Genomic DNA, 18,857 nt, shown 5'->3' on the forward strand with positions numbered 1-18,857 from the left:
TAGAGAGCATTTCAAATAAGAGATTGAAATGCTGGATAAGTGGAAGCACTTTGAAGATTGTGATCAAGTTCCATCTTTGAAGACAGCCAAAAGAAAGTAGACAAGCTTAATTGAAGAGGTTACTCAAGGTGACTTGCCATCACTGTTCCTGAATGTGAAAGCAGCAGGTTAATAGAAAGTTCTTTTTCTTTGGACATAGAAACACAGCAACACCATCATACTGAATTTTAACTTGTCAGTGACCATGGAGGCTTCCCCACCCACTCAGCCCTTGTCAGCAGGGTCTAGGGGTATCATACATACATCAAGTGCAGAGACGCTGCAGGTTCGCCACTTCAAAAAGACCACCTGCAAGTCTTGGCCTGATTAGAGTATAATAAAAGGATCTGATTAAAGCAAAGACATTTCCTTTCAAATATATGTGCATGCATGTAAATATATCCCACTCCACAGACATTTAGCCCCAGCCCTGATATCTGATAAAGGAGGCTGAGTGAGGGAATTCTTGGAGGGAGGTGTGAATTTAATTTCCAAAGCAGCAGTCCGCTAGCACAGCCAAGTGCCACTTGCAGTACAGTGCCACTGGGTAGTATGCAAAAGTCTTCCCAGGGAATCTTCCCACTGTCGATACTTAAAAAAGGCTAAACCACAGAGCATTACCAAGGTCTTTGGCATTTTCTATTAACATCAGTTAGCTAGCAGTATGAGAGATTTGAGTAATACTCTGAGGCAAAAATAGCCAAGGGCAACTTCAGAGAGTCCCAGAGAGGAAAGCAAACATAGCTGGTTCAAAAGAAAACTTCAGGTGATCCACTATGAAGTTTCCATATTGCAAGGGTGAGGGAAAAATGTCGTGGCATGCCTGCACACTGAAAATCTGCTCAGAAACCTTTAACTTTGCCTAAGATGTACTTGTAAATGTCGCAGATATTTTTTCTTGTCTGCATGGTTTATCTAACAGGTACTGTGGACCCTTCTTTTCCATTAGAAATATCTTGGTCATACATCTGACTTTTGAAAAGCATTAAAATGTTGTCATCTGCAGAAACAAGTAGATATAAATTAAATTCCATCAGACTAGGGTGACAAAGGAAAGCAAGAAAACTAAGCTAACCTTGTGGTTGCTTTCCCCACTCACCTAACAGAAGTTACCAAGGTAAAACACGCAAAATGCAAAACTGGCATATCATATCACAAAAGATGTGTGAGAGATGAAATAAATTGCAGTGTTATTTTAAGTTTTACTTTTTTCATGTGTTGTATTTTTCTAAGAACATATTTAAAAGAGCCTGTCTACAATACACACATCTGTTTCTTCTTGAGTGTCTGCTGTTGAATACAATAGTGAAACAATTCCACAAAATCTCCACTAAAACAAAACAAAATGAAACCAGCAACACATCTCTTTCCCATACCAAAAGAAGACCCTGTTCCTGCTTCTGTAGTTCAAGCTTCTGAGACATTTTTGTCTGGGTATACAGAAGCAAGTAAACACAGATATTACTGCAGCTTCTGCAGCCACTAATATCTTCTTTTTCTGGGATTCCAAAGACAGGGATAATTACATCCTGCAAGAGGCAAAACAATTTATGAAAAAACTTGACACATTCTCTTATTAAAAATTAAATAGGACATTCATAATCAGCTGCTTCAAATATGCATGAATAATGGCAGCTAGAAACCAGTCTCTGCAGATTGCTCATGAAGTGGGTGTGAAGCTGAAGTAATGGTAGAAAAAAACCCCACAATGATAAAAGAGTGCTTTCTTGGAGATTTTACAAGGTCACTCGGCCAAGGCCAGATAAAAGCAAATATTTCTCCAATAACCTGTAACAAGAGGGAGAAAACAGAATTAAAAATGATCTTTTGCAGCAAAAACAAAAATCTGTCAACTTCTCTAGCCTTAAGTCCACCGGAAAATAGTCTCCCTTTTCCTCTGACAGGCTTTAGCTTTTAATTATGTAACGCCTTCATGAAGGGATTTCTGTCTTTTTGTAAATTTAATTCACAAAGTGTCTTAATTATCTGCAGACATATTAATAACTCTTTGAACAATATATTAATGTAGCAAGCTGAAACATGTTTTCCAAACAACAGTAAAACAAGACTTAAAAAATGCACCCACCCATAATTGTTGCATAGTTCATATGTAAATATATTATTGGTATTGTAGATATTGTGAAAAAAAACAAAGAATCCAATGTGTTGAACTCCTTCAGCTGCCCACAGTTTACAAAACCTAATAGTACTGTAGGTTGCAAAAGATGCTCATTTCTTCCCCTGTGGGGAACTACCTTTATCTACTCATTGTAATTTCTTTAGTGAATTTGAGTTAATTTTTAATAACAATTTTACTCCTCATAAAACTGAAAAGACAACTCATGGGAAGTCTTCAGAATACAACCCTGCTGCAAAAATACTCCAATAACTGTTGGAGCAGAAAATGAGGAATACAGTTGCAGAAGAATATCTGCATTTGTGAGAGAAGGGTTGAAAGCAAGAGGCTTTTTAAAGTTTGATTTTTTTTAAAAAAATCCTCTTTCTAAGATCCTAGCTCTCAAAGAAATTGTTATGTCAAAGCCATCTCCTAAGGCAAGAATAATGTGTGTCAGTACCTGAAGTTGCTTCAAAAGTCTCCAAGCCTAGAAGTAAAAGCTCTACACAAATCTTTATATCGGAACCAGGAATTAGGGTAGGGAACCCCTTTCAGAAAAGAATATAGGTGCAGCGAGCCTTATGAAAGGGTAATTTGAAAACAGAGGGCCTGATTTCTCCCATTCAGTAGTGGTGTTTTACCAACAGCCTCCACTGACATGAATAGTATCCCTTTTTGCTCATGGGAAATAGTAGGAAGAACACAGCCCATGACAAAGTCATCCTCTTTCACTTAAGACCACTGAAAGTTTGCAGAGTCATCTCTGGCATTTCCAGCCACATTCCTCAGCTGCCCAGGTTTATCCATTCACAGAGAACATAGCTGTATTGAGGTTTTATCACCAAATATCAAGGCACTCCCAGCAGATGCCTTCCATGCCATCAGCACTTCCTCTGACTTGAAATACATGTTGTGCAGTTCTTTACAGAATCATAGAATGGTTTGGGTTGGAAGTGACCTTAAAGATCATCTGGTTCCAACCCCCCTGCCATGGGTAGGGACACCCTCCACTGGACCCAGTTACTCAAAACCTCATCCAACCTGGCCTCGAACACTTCCAGGGATGGGGCATTTATAAAAGAATGTGTTTCAGAATACCTACGTGCCATTTCATGGCCCCGAACACAGAGTTAGAAAGTATTTACTTTAATGTCCCCTCTCATATTATTTGAGAATTAAACCACATAAACTGTCATCATGAAATGTCAAACACGAAGCTAACTTAATGCCAGCATTGGTAATAAAATGAACAAACAAATTCATTATTCTTACCTTTCTCCTCCTTTACTCCAAGTAGTTTGACTCCTCGACAAAAGAAAAAAATACTTAGTACAGTACAATGTACAATGTACAGTACAATCACATACTTATGCAAGGAATTACGGTTATCCAGTTGTGTGGAACTTTCTTGCTTACTTGGTGCCATTTCCTGTCTTTTGAAACTCCACTCAAAATACAAGTAAACCCTTCCACAATAATCCAGTTCTAGCAATAAATATTTCTTCAATTTGAACTCAATATGAATAGCAGGGCGTATCGACTCAGGAGATAAATATATCTTGGTTTTGGAAAAAATCAACCTCGATGTATTCCAAATATCTTCAGATGCCTCAATCCTTTCTTGATCTCACACAATTGGGAAGAGTGAAAAGTTTCTTTGCTCCTCCCCATACTCTCACTATTCTCTTTTAGAATGAGATTTTCAAAGGAAAGAATGATTGAGCTCAGAGTCAAGCCAGGCAGAACACACCTGCATATGCTGTTTGACTGCCTTGTCAGAGGTAAGTCATTAAACTCAGCTACAGCATTTCTGGACCTACTCATCTGAGGTCCCTATATAGATGCTGATACTTCTGCTGAGTAGTTTATTTATTTTCTGCCATCCTTCTGCCAGGAAAGACAAGCATATTACTCTCAATTAAAAAACCCAAAACAACTAGTTTTAGGAAAAAAATCAATCATCTTTCCAACACAGATTGTACACAGACTAACCACATAAAAGCTAAGTTAGCAAACTGCATTCTTCGTTGAAACAAACATAACAATTGTGGATTGCACTCTGGAACCTTCTTATATAAATATTCTATTCTCAACATTCCCATGTTAAATAAAAGCTTTTTCTTTGTGCTGGGAAACCAGCATTTTCAGTGCAACTTTATCCGTCTAAAAATTCATGAAAGTCTGCATTAAATACTGATTGTATATGGAAAATTGTGGCACACATCCTGGCCTTGTAACTTCAGGGACCTTTGAGCTATGGTTCTTCTTTGCTGTGCAGCAGTAAACTTCATGACATGATCCCTCTTAAATTGGTGGCAAATAGCATAAATCAAGTGCTGGTTGAGACTCCAAAGAAACATTCCCATGGATCATGCTAGAAGAACTAAAGCAAGTGCTAATCCACAAACCATGTTTATTTAAAATAGTTTTATCCACAAATCATGTTTCCTCAAAACAGATTTATCCAGCATCCATCAAGTTCCTGTTCAGCATATGGGAAAGGAAGAGAGTGTTTCCTGTCACACTGCACCTGTGTATTGAGGGCATAGTTGCTTCCCACAACAAATATCTAGAATTATGCATCAACTGAAACAGCAAAGTCAGCATCCAAAAGAGCATTTCTCATTCTTATGCATGACTTTGGGCGTAATGGAGACATGAAACAGGAAGGTATAATATGTCATGTTGACTTCTACATTCTGGGTTTACTATAGCTCAGAGAGTTTCAGCAAGACACCTAGTATTTCATTAAAGAAGAGTAGACATGTAAGTTTCATTTATTCCCTATGTGACCTCTCCCCATTAATAGAATAGATAAAAGGGTCCTTGACAATGTTCCATTTCCACTGAAAAATAAACAAAGGCCAGAGCCAATGCCACACATTAGCACTTAGCCTCTACAAATCCCTCCGTACTTGAACATGGGCAGATCACGAGTGAGTGAATACAAAAATGTGCAACTTGTTTTAATGTTATTCTTTTGAAAAAATAGAAGTGTTTTAATTGCTAAATAAATCTGATCATTTTTTCAATTACAGTGAACAGATACTAAGTCATAGGTCCCAGCTGAGTAAGGATCAAATCTTATTGATTAAACTTTGAGGTCAAAAATTACAATTGTTGGTTTTTTACCCTCCTATCCTAAAAGGTTTATCCTTATGTTACAGACAATGGCAGTGCAAAGGACATCAAAACTTTCTTGACAGCACACAACAAGAGTTGCTGCTCTCTCAAGGGTGCAATAGCTCACAGAGAGAAGTGGAAATTAATTAAATTGTTCTTCCCATTAAAAAAGAAACCACATAACCACCCAGAGAGTGCCCTGGCATTTATAACCAAAAAGGGCGAAAAGATTACTTTCATGAAGATAATTCTTAAAATAACAGCTTACAAATATTCCTAATAAAACAGAAGATGTCTGCAGGGCAGATGAATTAATGAAAACTGGTTTCCTATCGACTAAGGCACAATTGGGCAATGCAACAGCTCTCCTCCCCCCTTCCCAGACACACACAATAAATTTGCCTTCCCCATCTCCTCTCCATGTCCGTGTGATATCCATGTCCCCTTTTGCATCCCCTAGCCCCCAGGAAAACAGGGCAGAGGTGCAGCTTTTCTGGAGCTGTGCCCATGCTGATCGGCCAGAGTGTTGCAGCCTGGCAACACACAGAGTGCCCAGGTCCTTCCTACCACCCCTCAGAGCGGGGCAGTGTTTTGAGGTCTCTCTTCTGCCCAGCCATTGCTTTTCATGAAACGCATAGACCCTTAATTATCTTTGAGACTTATACTCCCTTTCAAATTTGACTAAGATTAGCCAGTAGGCTGAAAACCTTACTACATGTAGACAGACAGCGTGACTGAACAAAATTAATTTCCTTAGGAAACCAGACTAATAGAAATAATAATGAGAAATACAGCAGGTAGATTGATAACATGGCATGATGTTCAGTTTCTGTTAGTGTGGAATGTTTGTGACTATAAAGAGTTCAATCAGGACAAAAAGAAGCAGCAAAGAGAATAAATATTTCCTCTTCAGTGCTACTGCACAGACAGAGCAGGCTCGGAAATTACCTGCAGGTCTTAACTTCAGGAACCTTTTAAATTTCTTTTAATCTTAGTACATAGTCTGACCTGCTTTGGTTAGCTCCCTTGTAAAACACCACGCTGCGGACTACACAATTTGTAAACCCTACCTGGAGTTCATCTTTTTTTTGCTGAAAATCCCAAGGGAAGGGAGAAGAATCTTAGTATAATCAAAGACACTGAGGTTGCAGCCTCCAGCCTATCTTTTGAGAGATATTTTTCTTGCTTGCTCCTGTTACCAGTACTCATTTTAAATTCCTTTTCATTATGACATATTCTTTAATAGTTTATTTTTTCCCTCCTTTGTTTAGTCTTCTAATCTCACATTACAGCATGAAAGAAAAACAGATAATCTAGCACTACCCAACAGAAGGCAAGCTCCTTGGGAGCCATTAAGTAAACATCAGAGTAGGAAATTTATCTGTTCTACACACAAGCTTTTATTGCTTTTGTGTTGATGCATTCTTCGAGCATATATGTTTTTTAAAAAGCTTAGATTGGTTGTGTATGTCACAGATATGTCTGTTGTTAAAACTGCCTGGGCTGAGTGCACTTGTTTGGTGGTACCAACACCTGCCCTGTGGAAGAGGACACATGGAATCTGACCAAAGGCAAAACCCTGCTCCCTCTGCAGACAATGGCAAGGTTTTCAGTGGTCACAGCAGGGGCTCTGATGGAGATGCTCAAGTTTAGATATTGGGGATCTTGGCTGTGTCACAGGCTTTCTTTCAAGTTTATCAGGAAACAGTTTATAAATTGGGATAAAGGACACGAACTGAAATAAAAATAATAATTTCTGCCCTTGCTGCCTTGTTAGCCAAGCCCCATCCAGCAGACATTACCTTTTGCTCCTTACTAGGTATCAATTAGCTCTGTCCTACCTGAAGTCTCTAATTCTGCTGTCTGCAGAGAAGTAGATGAGGAGGAGATGGTCCAGGCGTGCCATACAGAGTGCTCTGTTATTCATACTCTTTTACTAGCCTGGACATCTGTAGCTTGCCTTCCAACAGCTACTGGATTTTCTGGCACATGATACAGGCTGTACCAGTAAAGCCCCTAACCAACTGGTTCTCCAAGCAGCTGCCACTAGACCTTAGGAGAGGTTGTGCTGGCAGGTCCTGCCTCCTCTCAGGAAGACCAAGAGAACTGCTATGCACAGAGGTAGCCTCACTCCAAGGTCCCTGAGCCCTCCGCCATGGCCCAGGGCTTACCCAAAGTTTGCAGTGATTGAGACACTCTTTTGTTCCAGTGCCAGTATCTGGAAAACTGCAGCAGCAAGACTGTCTGCTTATCATGCCCTGACTTTGTAGATGCTTGAACCCGAATCTTCCTGGCATTCATCTGCCAAGATACACCTCTGCACTATACAGTCCAACTAACCCAATCCAAGCTTTTCTGGTTATCAACTAAACTTCTTTCTCTACACTGGCACATTCACTAAATTCTCATAGACTCTCATCCTTTTGCTGTTCTTTATAAATCTGCCATTTTTGCACTATGGTCCTCTCACCAATGGAATTTCAACCTGATGGAAATTTCCATAAGGGGAATACTACATAATTCTTTTGTTTTTTAACACTGAAGAGTGCAATTCTAAACAACAGTCATATTAATGCTTCATTAGGACAGCTGAAAATATTTAATGGATGTTTAATAGGCTACAGTCAAGATATCTTTTTTTCAAAGAATCCTTACAAATACTATGTATGTTAAATTGGATATAGTTGGGTCTTCTTTGTCATAATTTTATATGGGTGAAAAATGAACATCTGGACCTTTCATGGGATTTTTTCCCCTCCACTTTCAATATCATATTAAAATATTTACAGCATTTCCAAACATAGTTAATTCAAAGACTTTCAAAAAATCCCTTACAATTTCACTACTCTTGTTCTGAATTTAAGGAAGTACCTCAGATGCGGTTCCATGCAATCAAGTTCTGCTGCAAGAGCAGCTGTTCCTCCCTGCTTCCATTTGAACAGCTTGTATATTTAAGATTTCTTCTTAAAAGCTATTGTAGGCTGCCAGCAAGGACTGTAAGTTCTGCCAGGCACGCTAAATGCACACAGACCTATAACAGTATCTGGGGAAGAAGTCAACTTTTAAACAATTTCATTGCTTTCACATTTGGTACCCAAAATGCTTACCCAGGTGCCATTACTGAGGCAGTCCAGACTCCCAGAATATCCACGTTGGTAGATGCTATTAGCTTGTGCTTTGTTCTGGAGTCTGTCCAGGAAAGCATTATTTACCCTTAAAATACAACAACAACAAAAAATTAATAATGATTGTAGGTAGCTGAGGAATTCAAAAACTTATCAGTTTTAACATTCTGTGAGTGGCCTTCCTTATTCTCAGTTCAATGTCCATCTTCCTATGTTTTTCAAGCCTGTGCTGAACAACCATGGACTGGCATGAGAAAGGGTGGATTTCATTTTCAATTCACTAGGTGCATCCTTATCCTGTGATCAGTCCATTGTGATTTAGAGGCATACCTTGGCTGCTGTGAGAAATGCACCAAAATTCTCCATAGAGGGATGACCTGCATACCACCACCCACCTTATCAGGGAGGTGAGCTATCTCGACAACTCACCTTAGGTAGTCTTTCAGCCTTCAGTACAGAAGGAGAGTTTCTAGAAGTACTGATTTCCTAATGCCAATTAAAAAAAAAAACCCACTTAAGCTTGTTACTAATAGAGACAATTTGTGTAGCAAAAAAAAACAGCTCTGAAGTAAACTCTAGCATTTTCTTGTACTACTCTATCAATCTGGAAAACACACACACATACAAATACACTTTCCCTCAATCTGTTTTAAATATTTTCAGACCTTCCAAAAACTCTTTCTTTTTCCTCTCTATTAATGCTTAGGACTGACACACATGCTTAGACATGACTGTTGTTTTAACGTTTTACAATGTTATTGGTAAGAATGATGTAAAATGCAAGATACTGGATTATTTCTATCTAGGGATGTGAGATGGACTGAATCGAAAATCCTTCATTAACTTCTATGGGTAATTATTTCAGTATCTTTGCTAAGAAAAAATGAAGAAATGAAAACAGTATGGAGAGCGGTTGCCTACAGAAGTAATTTTTTTTAAATATATTTCCCTAGTGGCATTAAAAAAAAAGTGGTTTTATTTTTCAGCCTGAGTGTTGTATCTTTTTACCAGCAGAAAACAAAGTTGAGAATAAAGCTGTGCTTCAAGATAATGGAAAGTCAGTTAAGTGACAGGAGTGCAAGATTAGAACTGCTGAGCACAGAGAGGGCACAGCAGTGGGGTGCAGCCTGGGCCATGCAGCACTGCAGCTGCAGAAGACCTTACTGCAAAGCAGCTGCTATTTGTACCCATATCTAATCCCATGTTTATATCTGCCTGTTAACTTCAGTGACAGTCAACAGCAAAATGTGGCATGGACAAAGTAGCTAATTCTAAAATAAAGTAAAAATAAATAAATAAATAAACAGATAGATAAATAAATAAACTGTTTCCCAGCTGAAACTACTGTACTAGTAGTTACTCATGGAAACTACTTATAGTTTCTGCACTACGCTCTGTCCTATGCTGATAGGATAAAGTGAAAAAGGCACTTGGGGTGATACTGCATTACAGTGAGCAGTTGTAATGACGGGTATTAGCAGCTTATTGGAAGGCAAAGTTAAACCAGAGGCGAGGCCAGGGATTCTCATTGCTATAGTCTTCTAAATCATGAATGCCTGCAGTTTTGAGACCCTTTCCGGACAGAAGATCAATTGAAGTGTATTCTGCATTTTTTGTATCATACCTCCTCTGTTCGTTTTGATGTGCTCTTGTCCTGGCTTCTTCTTCCTGCTTTTGTCTAAATTCCATTAATTCAGCCTGGGAATGTTAAAATTAAAAAAAAAAAAAACCCCACAAAAACACAAAAAAAAAAACCAACCACAAAACCAACACAAAAACAAACCACAACAAACTTACTTTTAACTAACATACCTATGTTGCAAACCCAATTAATTCCACATGGTGTTAGCTTCAACTAGAGCCATATGCCATTTCCTGAACTTGTCTCAACAGCATTTATGTGACAGCACTATGTTAAAAACTGAGCTCATTTTTCTGTTTAGCATTGCACTGAAGGAGTTTTGTCTGTGCCCTAAAAAGTGGGAAGTTACAGGATTCAGACATTTACAGTCCTACATTTAAAGGGATATGTCAGGCACCAGTCTGCTTCCCCTTGCCCCAACCCACGGGTCTGAGTTTCCCTGTTGGTCCAAAGGGAAAGACAGACAAAGCCCTCTAGCAGGATCAGACCTAGTTGTCACACCTGCAGGGTGCGAAGGAGACATGCCCCTCGCCCCCTGCCTCCATGGAGCATGAGAAAATTAGAGTGGGGGCATGTGGCATGGTGTGTCAGCTCCAGCTCCCTGGGGCTCCCCCAAGGGCAACGGAAGAGCAAATGGTACCTGTTGGTGCGGTGAAAGTGTGTGCAAGCTCCCCATGCTGCAGCTGACCACCCTTACCTTGCATGATGCTAAGGTATACAAACAGTGTCAAAGGGAATTATTTTCAGAGGAGAGTTTGCTTATGAAATTTTAGCCAGGACTGCGAAGGAAACACAGCTTATGACTCTGCTCTGCATGTGTGCTTATTTGACTGGCTATTGCTCCCTGCAATGTACTCAAGAACTGAAGATTCAGATTTTTCTGCAAAGAAAATTTGTCTTGCAGGGTGAGGGGGAAGGGACAGGAACAGACCCATCTTTCATATTTTCCATAGCAACTGAGCAGCAGTAGGAATAGGAACTAAAATAAAATGACGCAGTTAGATAAAAGCTTCAATAACTGAATGCAACCACAGAGTTTTTTTATAAAAAAATCAATTTAAGTGGAACATTAAATAAAAACTTTGCAATAAATGTATAAAGAAAATCAATAACTGTGAATGTGTTGTGTATCAATATTTGTCTAGGCTTAAAAGAAGAAACAGGATTAAGAAATAAAAAGCCAACCTTAATTCTCACTGTTTTAAATAACTATTCAACCTGAAAATTAAAACCCAGTATCTGACTTTCCACTATGCTGAGCCCTCTCTTGGAGTAATGTTCTGAAATATATTGTGTGTATATGATGCTCTGTTCAAAGTGTACTGAAAATTTCTAAATCAAGCAATACATATTAAAACCTGCTCCAAAAGAAAAAAAAAAAAAAGGAACTGACAATACCTATACGTTTTATAGCTACACAGTGCTAGGAGGTACACACACGACAGAGTTCACAATTACTTTAATAAATACTAGTTTGAAGAAGAAATGAGCCAACATATATCTGAGGGACAATTATTGGAGCCTTTAAAATACATATTATTTACAGGAGGTTTGTAAGTAGCGCATTACTCTGCACAATAGGTAGCAGCAACTGAAGGCAAGGAGCACTTGGAACCATGTACCAAGAAAGAGCAGCCCTAGAAGCAGTCAACACTTTCTTAGCAATCTGTGGAAATCGATAGAGTCTAAAGCTCTACAAGAATCCCTAACACCAAATCTATATGCTAATTCACACCTGTAGTTATTTTCTCTATGGAGGAATAAATGTAAAGAATACAACAGCTATAGGTTTTACATTCATCAGGACCAGCTTTCAAAGATTTTTCCTCTGTGTAGTTCCTGGGAATAAGCATATACCTAATGGGAAAGCAATTAAGAGCCTCCTTTTCCCCCACCTTTTTGTTTCCAGCATCCTGGTTGCTAGAATGCTATGCAATGAGGACACTTATCCCCAGCATTTAAAGAAAGATATTCGTGAGGGGGGCTGAGCCACTTGTCAAGCTCCAGTAGAAACTCACTGAGTGGAGTTTGTTGCACCAGGATTATGCTACTAGGGAAGTAGTTTAACATTAATTTGGGTGTTAGTAACAGCAGAGGCATAGCAAGAAGCTCAGTATTTGCTAAGATGTTTTCAAATGATTTGCAGTCAATGCTGCCCTCCCCATACTTGCACAGTCAGACCTGGAGCGAAGACAGATGACATAGCACAGTGCCATCGCCTTGTATAGATGAACTTTATGTGGATATGGTACCCAAATCCATGCCAGAGGGACTACACTGGTTCAGATGCATTTCAGAAGACGGAGTTCAAACTTGCAGTTATGGCATGCCTGCTTTTTAGACAATTCAAAACTCTTCACTTAGGTGGTTAGCAAGGGAACAGAGAAGCATACAGACTCAACAGCAAATTTGAGTGCTTCCACATTCCCGTTTGGGAAGGCATGGCACATATGCCTCGATACTCTAGAAAGAGACTATTCAGAGTTTGAGATCATCATTAATATCTCAGTAAGATTACTTTTGCCTGAAAGAGAGGAAATTGGTTTCCTTAGCCTATGAAATCAGCTACCATGGTCAAAAAATGCTCTGCACAATTGTTCAAACAGAGAGCTGAACAGGAGCTAGTCATCCAGATTCTAATAGCCTTGAACCCAGAAGATAATTGTCCTGTCCCTGTCCAAATTTTACAGCTTGTCTCATCTCTCATAATATTTGAAAACAGTGACTAAATCGCTTTTGCTAAAGAGAACCTCTGTGCATAGGCTACAAGTAATCAATGTATTTGACTGGTTTCACAGTATGTAAAAATGATACAATATGCAAACTGTTAATGTATAATTACCTTCCTCCGTTGTTCTTGCTTCATTTCCTCTAATCTTCTGTTTTCATCCTCTCGAAGAGCTTGCTTATAAGTACGGCTCCTAGTCTATTGTTCATCAGAGAATATAAACATATTGGTGTGGGGAGAGTGGGGACCAAAACCCCAAACCTTATTCACGAATATTTATACAGGCAATTAACAAAAACGAAGCAGTTGAATGACTCCAGTTACTTAAAAAAAATATTAGTCTCAAGACTAGAATTTAAAGAAGTGGTCTAAAGCCTCTCAGTCATTTGATTTGGCTGGATGTCCATCTGCACTTCACAACAAGGCAGCCACAGCACATGTTATTCCATGTCCCAGTGGCAATCATAAAGACAGCTCGAGCAGTCAGAAAACACAATCAGGATATAGGATAGTGAGATGACATATTCTGTGAAGAAGGAAAAGTACTGAAAATATTACCAAGATAACAAAGCAGAAGGGAGATGCGATACAGAGGGGAACCCAGGATTATTTTCACAGGAGTATTGGAAAGGCATTTGTGGAGGTAGGGCAACAAAAGCTGAGAGATCAAGTCTGATGCATTATTTGTCAAGCACTCACAAGAACTGAAATCTGAACTACACACCATGAGTAAAGTATCCAACTGTGTAGGTTTTCACCGTGATAACTAGTGCTGGTCTTTCACAAGTTGTAGTTCTTAGCAAAGGCAAAGACCCAGCCTACCACTAGGATCTTGTAGGATCCTTAGGATCTTATACATAGGAACTTATACCGTAAAGTCTTTGAGCAGGGACACAGTGTAGCACACTAAATAATGAGCCAGTATAATTTAATACAAGAAGCATGCAGGTTTGACTTGAGTGAGAAATTTGTTGCAGGTCTACACAATGTTCTCGAAACTTGATATATGCATGCAGAATGACACCATTAAACCGTCAGGCACATAATTTGCTAAAAAGACTGAATGGAGAAAGCAATTATTAATAGCTCAATTTTGAGTTGGGAGGAGTTGTTACATGTGTCCGGGGAGGCTCATTCTGGGCCCAATATTATTCACTACTCTCCGTAATGGCTTGGAGAACGTGTGCAGTGTATGTTAATCAAGTTGGAAGATGATAAAAATCTGCACAGGATTGGTAACACTTTGAGAGACAGGATTAAAATTAATTATGAGATTGATCAAATAAGTGGGCCAAAAAAGTCACCAATGACAGAGTTACTCCACAGAAATCAAATTTATTCATGCACATCAAGTAATATTTGACACTGATATTTGAACTAGGTGTGCTAAATTAATATCACTATCAAAGAAACAATGTAAGGGAAAAAACTTGATCAACATTACATTGTCCCAAACTTTTTTTAGAACATGAATTATAAAGTTAAATAATCATATATAAATATGACCTCCTTTTAACTTGCATGTCAGGCACTTCCTAAGCTTACTGCACTTCACTATTTCAAATACAATGTTCCTGAATCTTTTAATTACTTCAGACAATGGACAGGTCCAAGAGAACATCACGATTAGAGTTCAAGTTTTCCCACTGGTTTAGCATTTTGGTACTACACCAAGTTTATTTGGATAACAGCTCATTGGTTGTGTGCTTACACATAGCACAGAGGCTGTGCCTACAGAGTGTACCTCATCCAAGTTGGTTGGGAAGACACTTTGCTAACTGCATTTCTGCATTATAAGCAAGTGATTAACTGAGTCACGAAGCTATAGAAATGCTGCCACACAAAAGACATGTTATAACATCAGCTGATGTTAATAAAACCCAGTACAGATAAACCATGTATTTTATCTGCTTGGATACTGGTAAAGCAAACTATAGTATGTAATTTGGGATAACTCACTAAGAAACCACTCAAAAACTGGAATGAGAAAGGCACACATAAGTAGGTGAAGTAGAAGGCAAAGGCTAAAAGTAGGATCTTTACACCTGAAAGAATTCAGTGTTCCTTCAGGCATCCACACACTTCAGCATAGATATGAAGACACTACACTAAAATGCTGAAATCCAAGTCAGTCCTGGGGACATGAGTTCACCTGTCTTCTCAGCTCAATGTTCACCATACGAAAGGCTGCAGAGCTGGGTCTTCCCTACCAAAGAACATGCTCCCCACTGTTCAGAGCATTGGATGCTTCAAGAGGGAGGCAGAAGTAGTTTCAAGACATCTTTTTTCCTTTCCCATAGTCCTTCATCTTCCTTGTCTGCCCAGGACCACAAAAGACAGTCTGAAAGTCACTCTCCTGCAACTGACCTTCTGTCCAGCAATGCTAGGCAGAAGTTGGCTCCTTCAAGCTATAAATCTGCCCACACATGCTAAAATTTCTTTATGGTTTTCAGAGAAACAAAATTACTTGAGGAATCAAAGGGGAAAGGAACCTACGTTCAGGATTACCTTCATTTTTCATGCAACCGAAAACCAGGAAGACATACTAGAGGCAAGACAGAGCTGTCACATATTCTGTTTGCAGCAATTTCTATAACAGGACGGTCTTGCACATTTCCAAGGCTTCAGAGGAAATACAGAGGTAAATCTTTCCCTCCCTCTACTCAACTGTTGGTGTCCAAGGTTGTATATAACAGAGGGTTGCCCAGACTAGATACTTCCAAGTTTCTGCTGACTAAGGACTATTGCTTGTAACAACAATTTTGGTCCACTTGGCTGTCTGTTCTCTGTCTTCCCCCAACTATAAACCTCCCTAAAGAAGAAATGCTTCTGTCTCAGGGTTAATATTCCTCACTCAAAGTTTTTACATCAGTAGGAAAGCTTTGTTTAGACACAAAAAGACTAATCAAATGTCAATTGAGGCAATTAGAATAATGAAACTTAAGCAATACTTTATCTATTTCCTAACTACATTGACACTCACCAGGCTAATTCAAACTGGGACAAAGTCCCCAAGCAGTCTATGAAATTACTTTCAGGATGCAGTGAGAAATAAGCATAAACTTCTCCTCTGACTGGATTTTCAATGCTGTAAAGCATCCGCTGACACGAACTAGTTGAGATTTCCTAAAAGCTTGCCACCAACTGATGGGTACAGAGCACATTTAAGATTCTGATTTGACCTTAGACTACAAATCTGGCTTTCATTTATCAGAGAGAGATCTGTATGTAAGTAATAAAGGCACTCCCCTGCTGTGTAGGATACTCTGCCAGTGTATAAGAGACAAAGTAGGCAATCTCATACACCCAGAAAGTCTCCTTGGTACTCACTGTGTTATGTCTAGGCAATTAAGCTCAATTAGAATATTCTAATATTACACTATTGACAGCACCTGGAAAGCTGACAGAAAATATTGCACATGCCATGTTTTTGCTTACCCATGCTGTAGATTCTGGGCCACGATTAGCAATATGACAGGAATCACTCTTTGGCAAACCCACGTCCAATCTGTTCAATAATTCAGTGGTTTTGCTATGAAGAAATCCAATCCAAATAGAACTGTTAGTGCTTCCATAAAAATAAATACAGCTTTTTATTCCACCCTTGGAATCTAGCCTAGACATTTTATCATGTGACTGCTGAAAAACATCACACGTGGAAAAAAGGTTATGGAGACAGATAGAATTATATGGGACAGAGGATACAGAACTTATATCGTAAAGAAGACATTTGCTGGGAGGAACTTTTAAGAAAACAGTTACTGTCATTTGCATATTTGGGGTCTAAATGTGATTGTGCTTTCTTTCCTCACTGTAAAGCTCCTCAAACACAGACTCACAGACCATTGGACCTCATCAACATGCAACTGCTTCACTGAATTGTTGCAAATCCTTCTACCAGATCCATAAAACTCAGATAAGTAATTTAAAAGCTCATTTTAAGGAATTTTCTTTCACAGTTATACAATGAACCCTTACAACAGAATACTTAATGAAGCAGCAAGACTTTGAAGCATTTTGTAGCATTGAAAAAAAAAATGCTTGTCTTCATTTGAAGCAGAATTGCACAACATTGTTATTTCTTATTCTGGCAAGGACAATTTTATTTTTCCAATCACTTCTCCTGTAAACCAGATTTTCAAAGTTGCATCACTTTGCTCACAGTTTCAACCAAGTACAGTTAAAAAAAGTCACAAGGAACAACATAAACAAATGGTAAGAATAAGAGTTTCAGTGCCGTGACCACAAACTTGTTTCCGAGCCTGCAGTCCCTGGCATATCTATCCAAGTCTTTGCTCACTCAAGAGGAACAGAGTTAGAGGAAAGGGGCAATTTTATTTCCGTATACAGCTTTGGAAAGCATGAAAGTAGTGAAGTGAGAGCAGAAAGAGTGCTTCAAGGGGCATTCAACACAAAGATTTACTCTGTTAACAGTGCAACCAGGTAGCTCTATGGGGGAGAGGATGACACCACCAAAGACAGCTACTTAACCTTGGCAAAAAAGCCTTGGCTGCCAAAGAGTGATGATGACTAACTGCTGAAACAGACTATCAAGTGTGTTTTTATATTTCACTCCATCATCTGAAATGGTGAGCAGACGCATTTTTCAAAAATGTCTTGCTGGTCAGGGGGTATATTGAGCAGAAGTGGGGAAGAAGAACAAGAACCCACAAGTTCTTCTGTGCTACTCTACACAATACAAAACCATGTTACCACTTCAGGTACACAGTACTTGCTTAAGCTGTAGCAAGCCATGCTTTTAGAGTCACAACATTCCCAGTTCACTCCCTTTCATCCATTACCTGGGCAGTTAACATGGACCTCAGCCAATGCACAATACAGAAAGAACCAAGTGAAACATAAGATTCCCTAACCTAACAAAGCACCTGTATATCAAGGTTAAATTGATTAATAACCTCTTCTTACCCAAGCATTAAGCACACATTTTTTTCCATGAAAGATGAGTGGCTGAGGGGTGACATTGCACACAATAATTTTTGGAACTTGAAGTTTTAAATTGTGTATTTTGTGTTTCTCTACCTATGCTAAAATTGCTAAACAACAATTTCTTTATACACCAGAAAAACTAAAAACTCCTACAGAAAGTCTGGAACATATTTGAGAAGGTTGCAGCTCTTTAAAGAAATATCTGGGAACTTGAGGATTTAGCTGAATGTCTTAATTCCTTAGGGATGTCAAAAGAATGACAGGGGGTATGTGTAAGTTCTCATTACTTGCATAAAAATGCAATGGAGGGTTAGGACATTGCCTTCTCCCTATCAGCACTCTGACACATGAAAAGCTGACTTAGTATTAGAACAGATGGTTACAAGAATGGAAGAAATGAAGTTTCTCAGCAAGACTGTGCACTGCCTTTGAATACAGAAAGCACCCCACTACACCAAATTAAGTAACACATTAATAGAGTGTCCCTATCACAAGAAAGGGATTCAGGTTTCCAAACCTGACTAAAGACAAACTCAGTCAAGTCAGTCATATATGTTAATTCTTTGTGTTTCATCTCTATGGAAAACCAGCAATGCATCCGGAGTTACCAGACTGTCAAAATATTGTCTGAATAGTATTTTTCATAACATTAAACCTAAAGTCATAACAATGCAGAGCATAGCATAAGCCATGCTGCAGGGAAAGGGGCAAGTTGGAGAGATGATAGTTCAATTAATGTTCCAGAGAGGAAAACATTAACTCCAGAAGGAAATCAGCATATCAAAGTGTCCATAGGAGCTCCACATTCAGACAGTTGGAGCAATACCTCACTCACTTGCTAAAACTTCAAGGGCTAATGAAAGATGCTAATAAAATGTGCTCCTCTAAACTAATTAATATTAAGGAAAGAAGAGCATGAGCTGAAAATCATTTGAATACAATAGCATCCTGATACCATTCAAAATTAGCTATGCAAAAGGAGATCCAAAATTTAGACAAACCAAGAAGATAGCACCCTCCTAACAGGCTGCTAACCTAAGCTCTTATTGCCACTAAGTATTAGTCTGAAGGGAAGAGAGCTGTTCAGGAGGAGCACTGGTTAAGCTGGTGCAATCTTACGAGGGTATTTTGTCTTTC

At 38.9% G+C, this 18,857-nt stretch overlaps 1 protein-coding gene across 1 annotated transcript; it reads right to left on the reverse strand.

The window, feature by feature from the left end:
• Positions 1 to 3,439: 3,439 nt before the first annotated feature.
• On the reverse strand, positions 3,440 to 16,305 carry LOC104465705 (epithelial-stromal interaction protein 1-like; the record flags this gene model as incomplete). The annotated part of the gene is made up of 5 exons (XM_010078862.1): positions 3,440 to 3,460; positions 8,386 to 8,491; positions 10,028 to 10,101; positions 12,888 to 12,971; positions 16,212 to 16,305. Coding segments are annotated over 5 exons (379 nt in total), but the record flags the coding sequence as incomplete, so codon positions are not given.
• Between the last annotated feature and the right edge of the window lie 2,552 nt (positions 16,306 to 18,857).

This window comes from Pterocles gutturalis, unplaced genomic scaffold, assembly GCF_000699245.1.
Source record: "Pterocles gutturalis isolate BGI_N339 unplaced genomic scaffold, ASM69924v1 scaffold19628, whole genome shotgun sequence".
Taxonomy (NCBI): Eukaryota; Metazoa; Chordata; class Aves; order Pterocliformes; family Pteroclidae; genus Pterocles; species Pterocles gutturalis.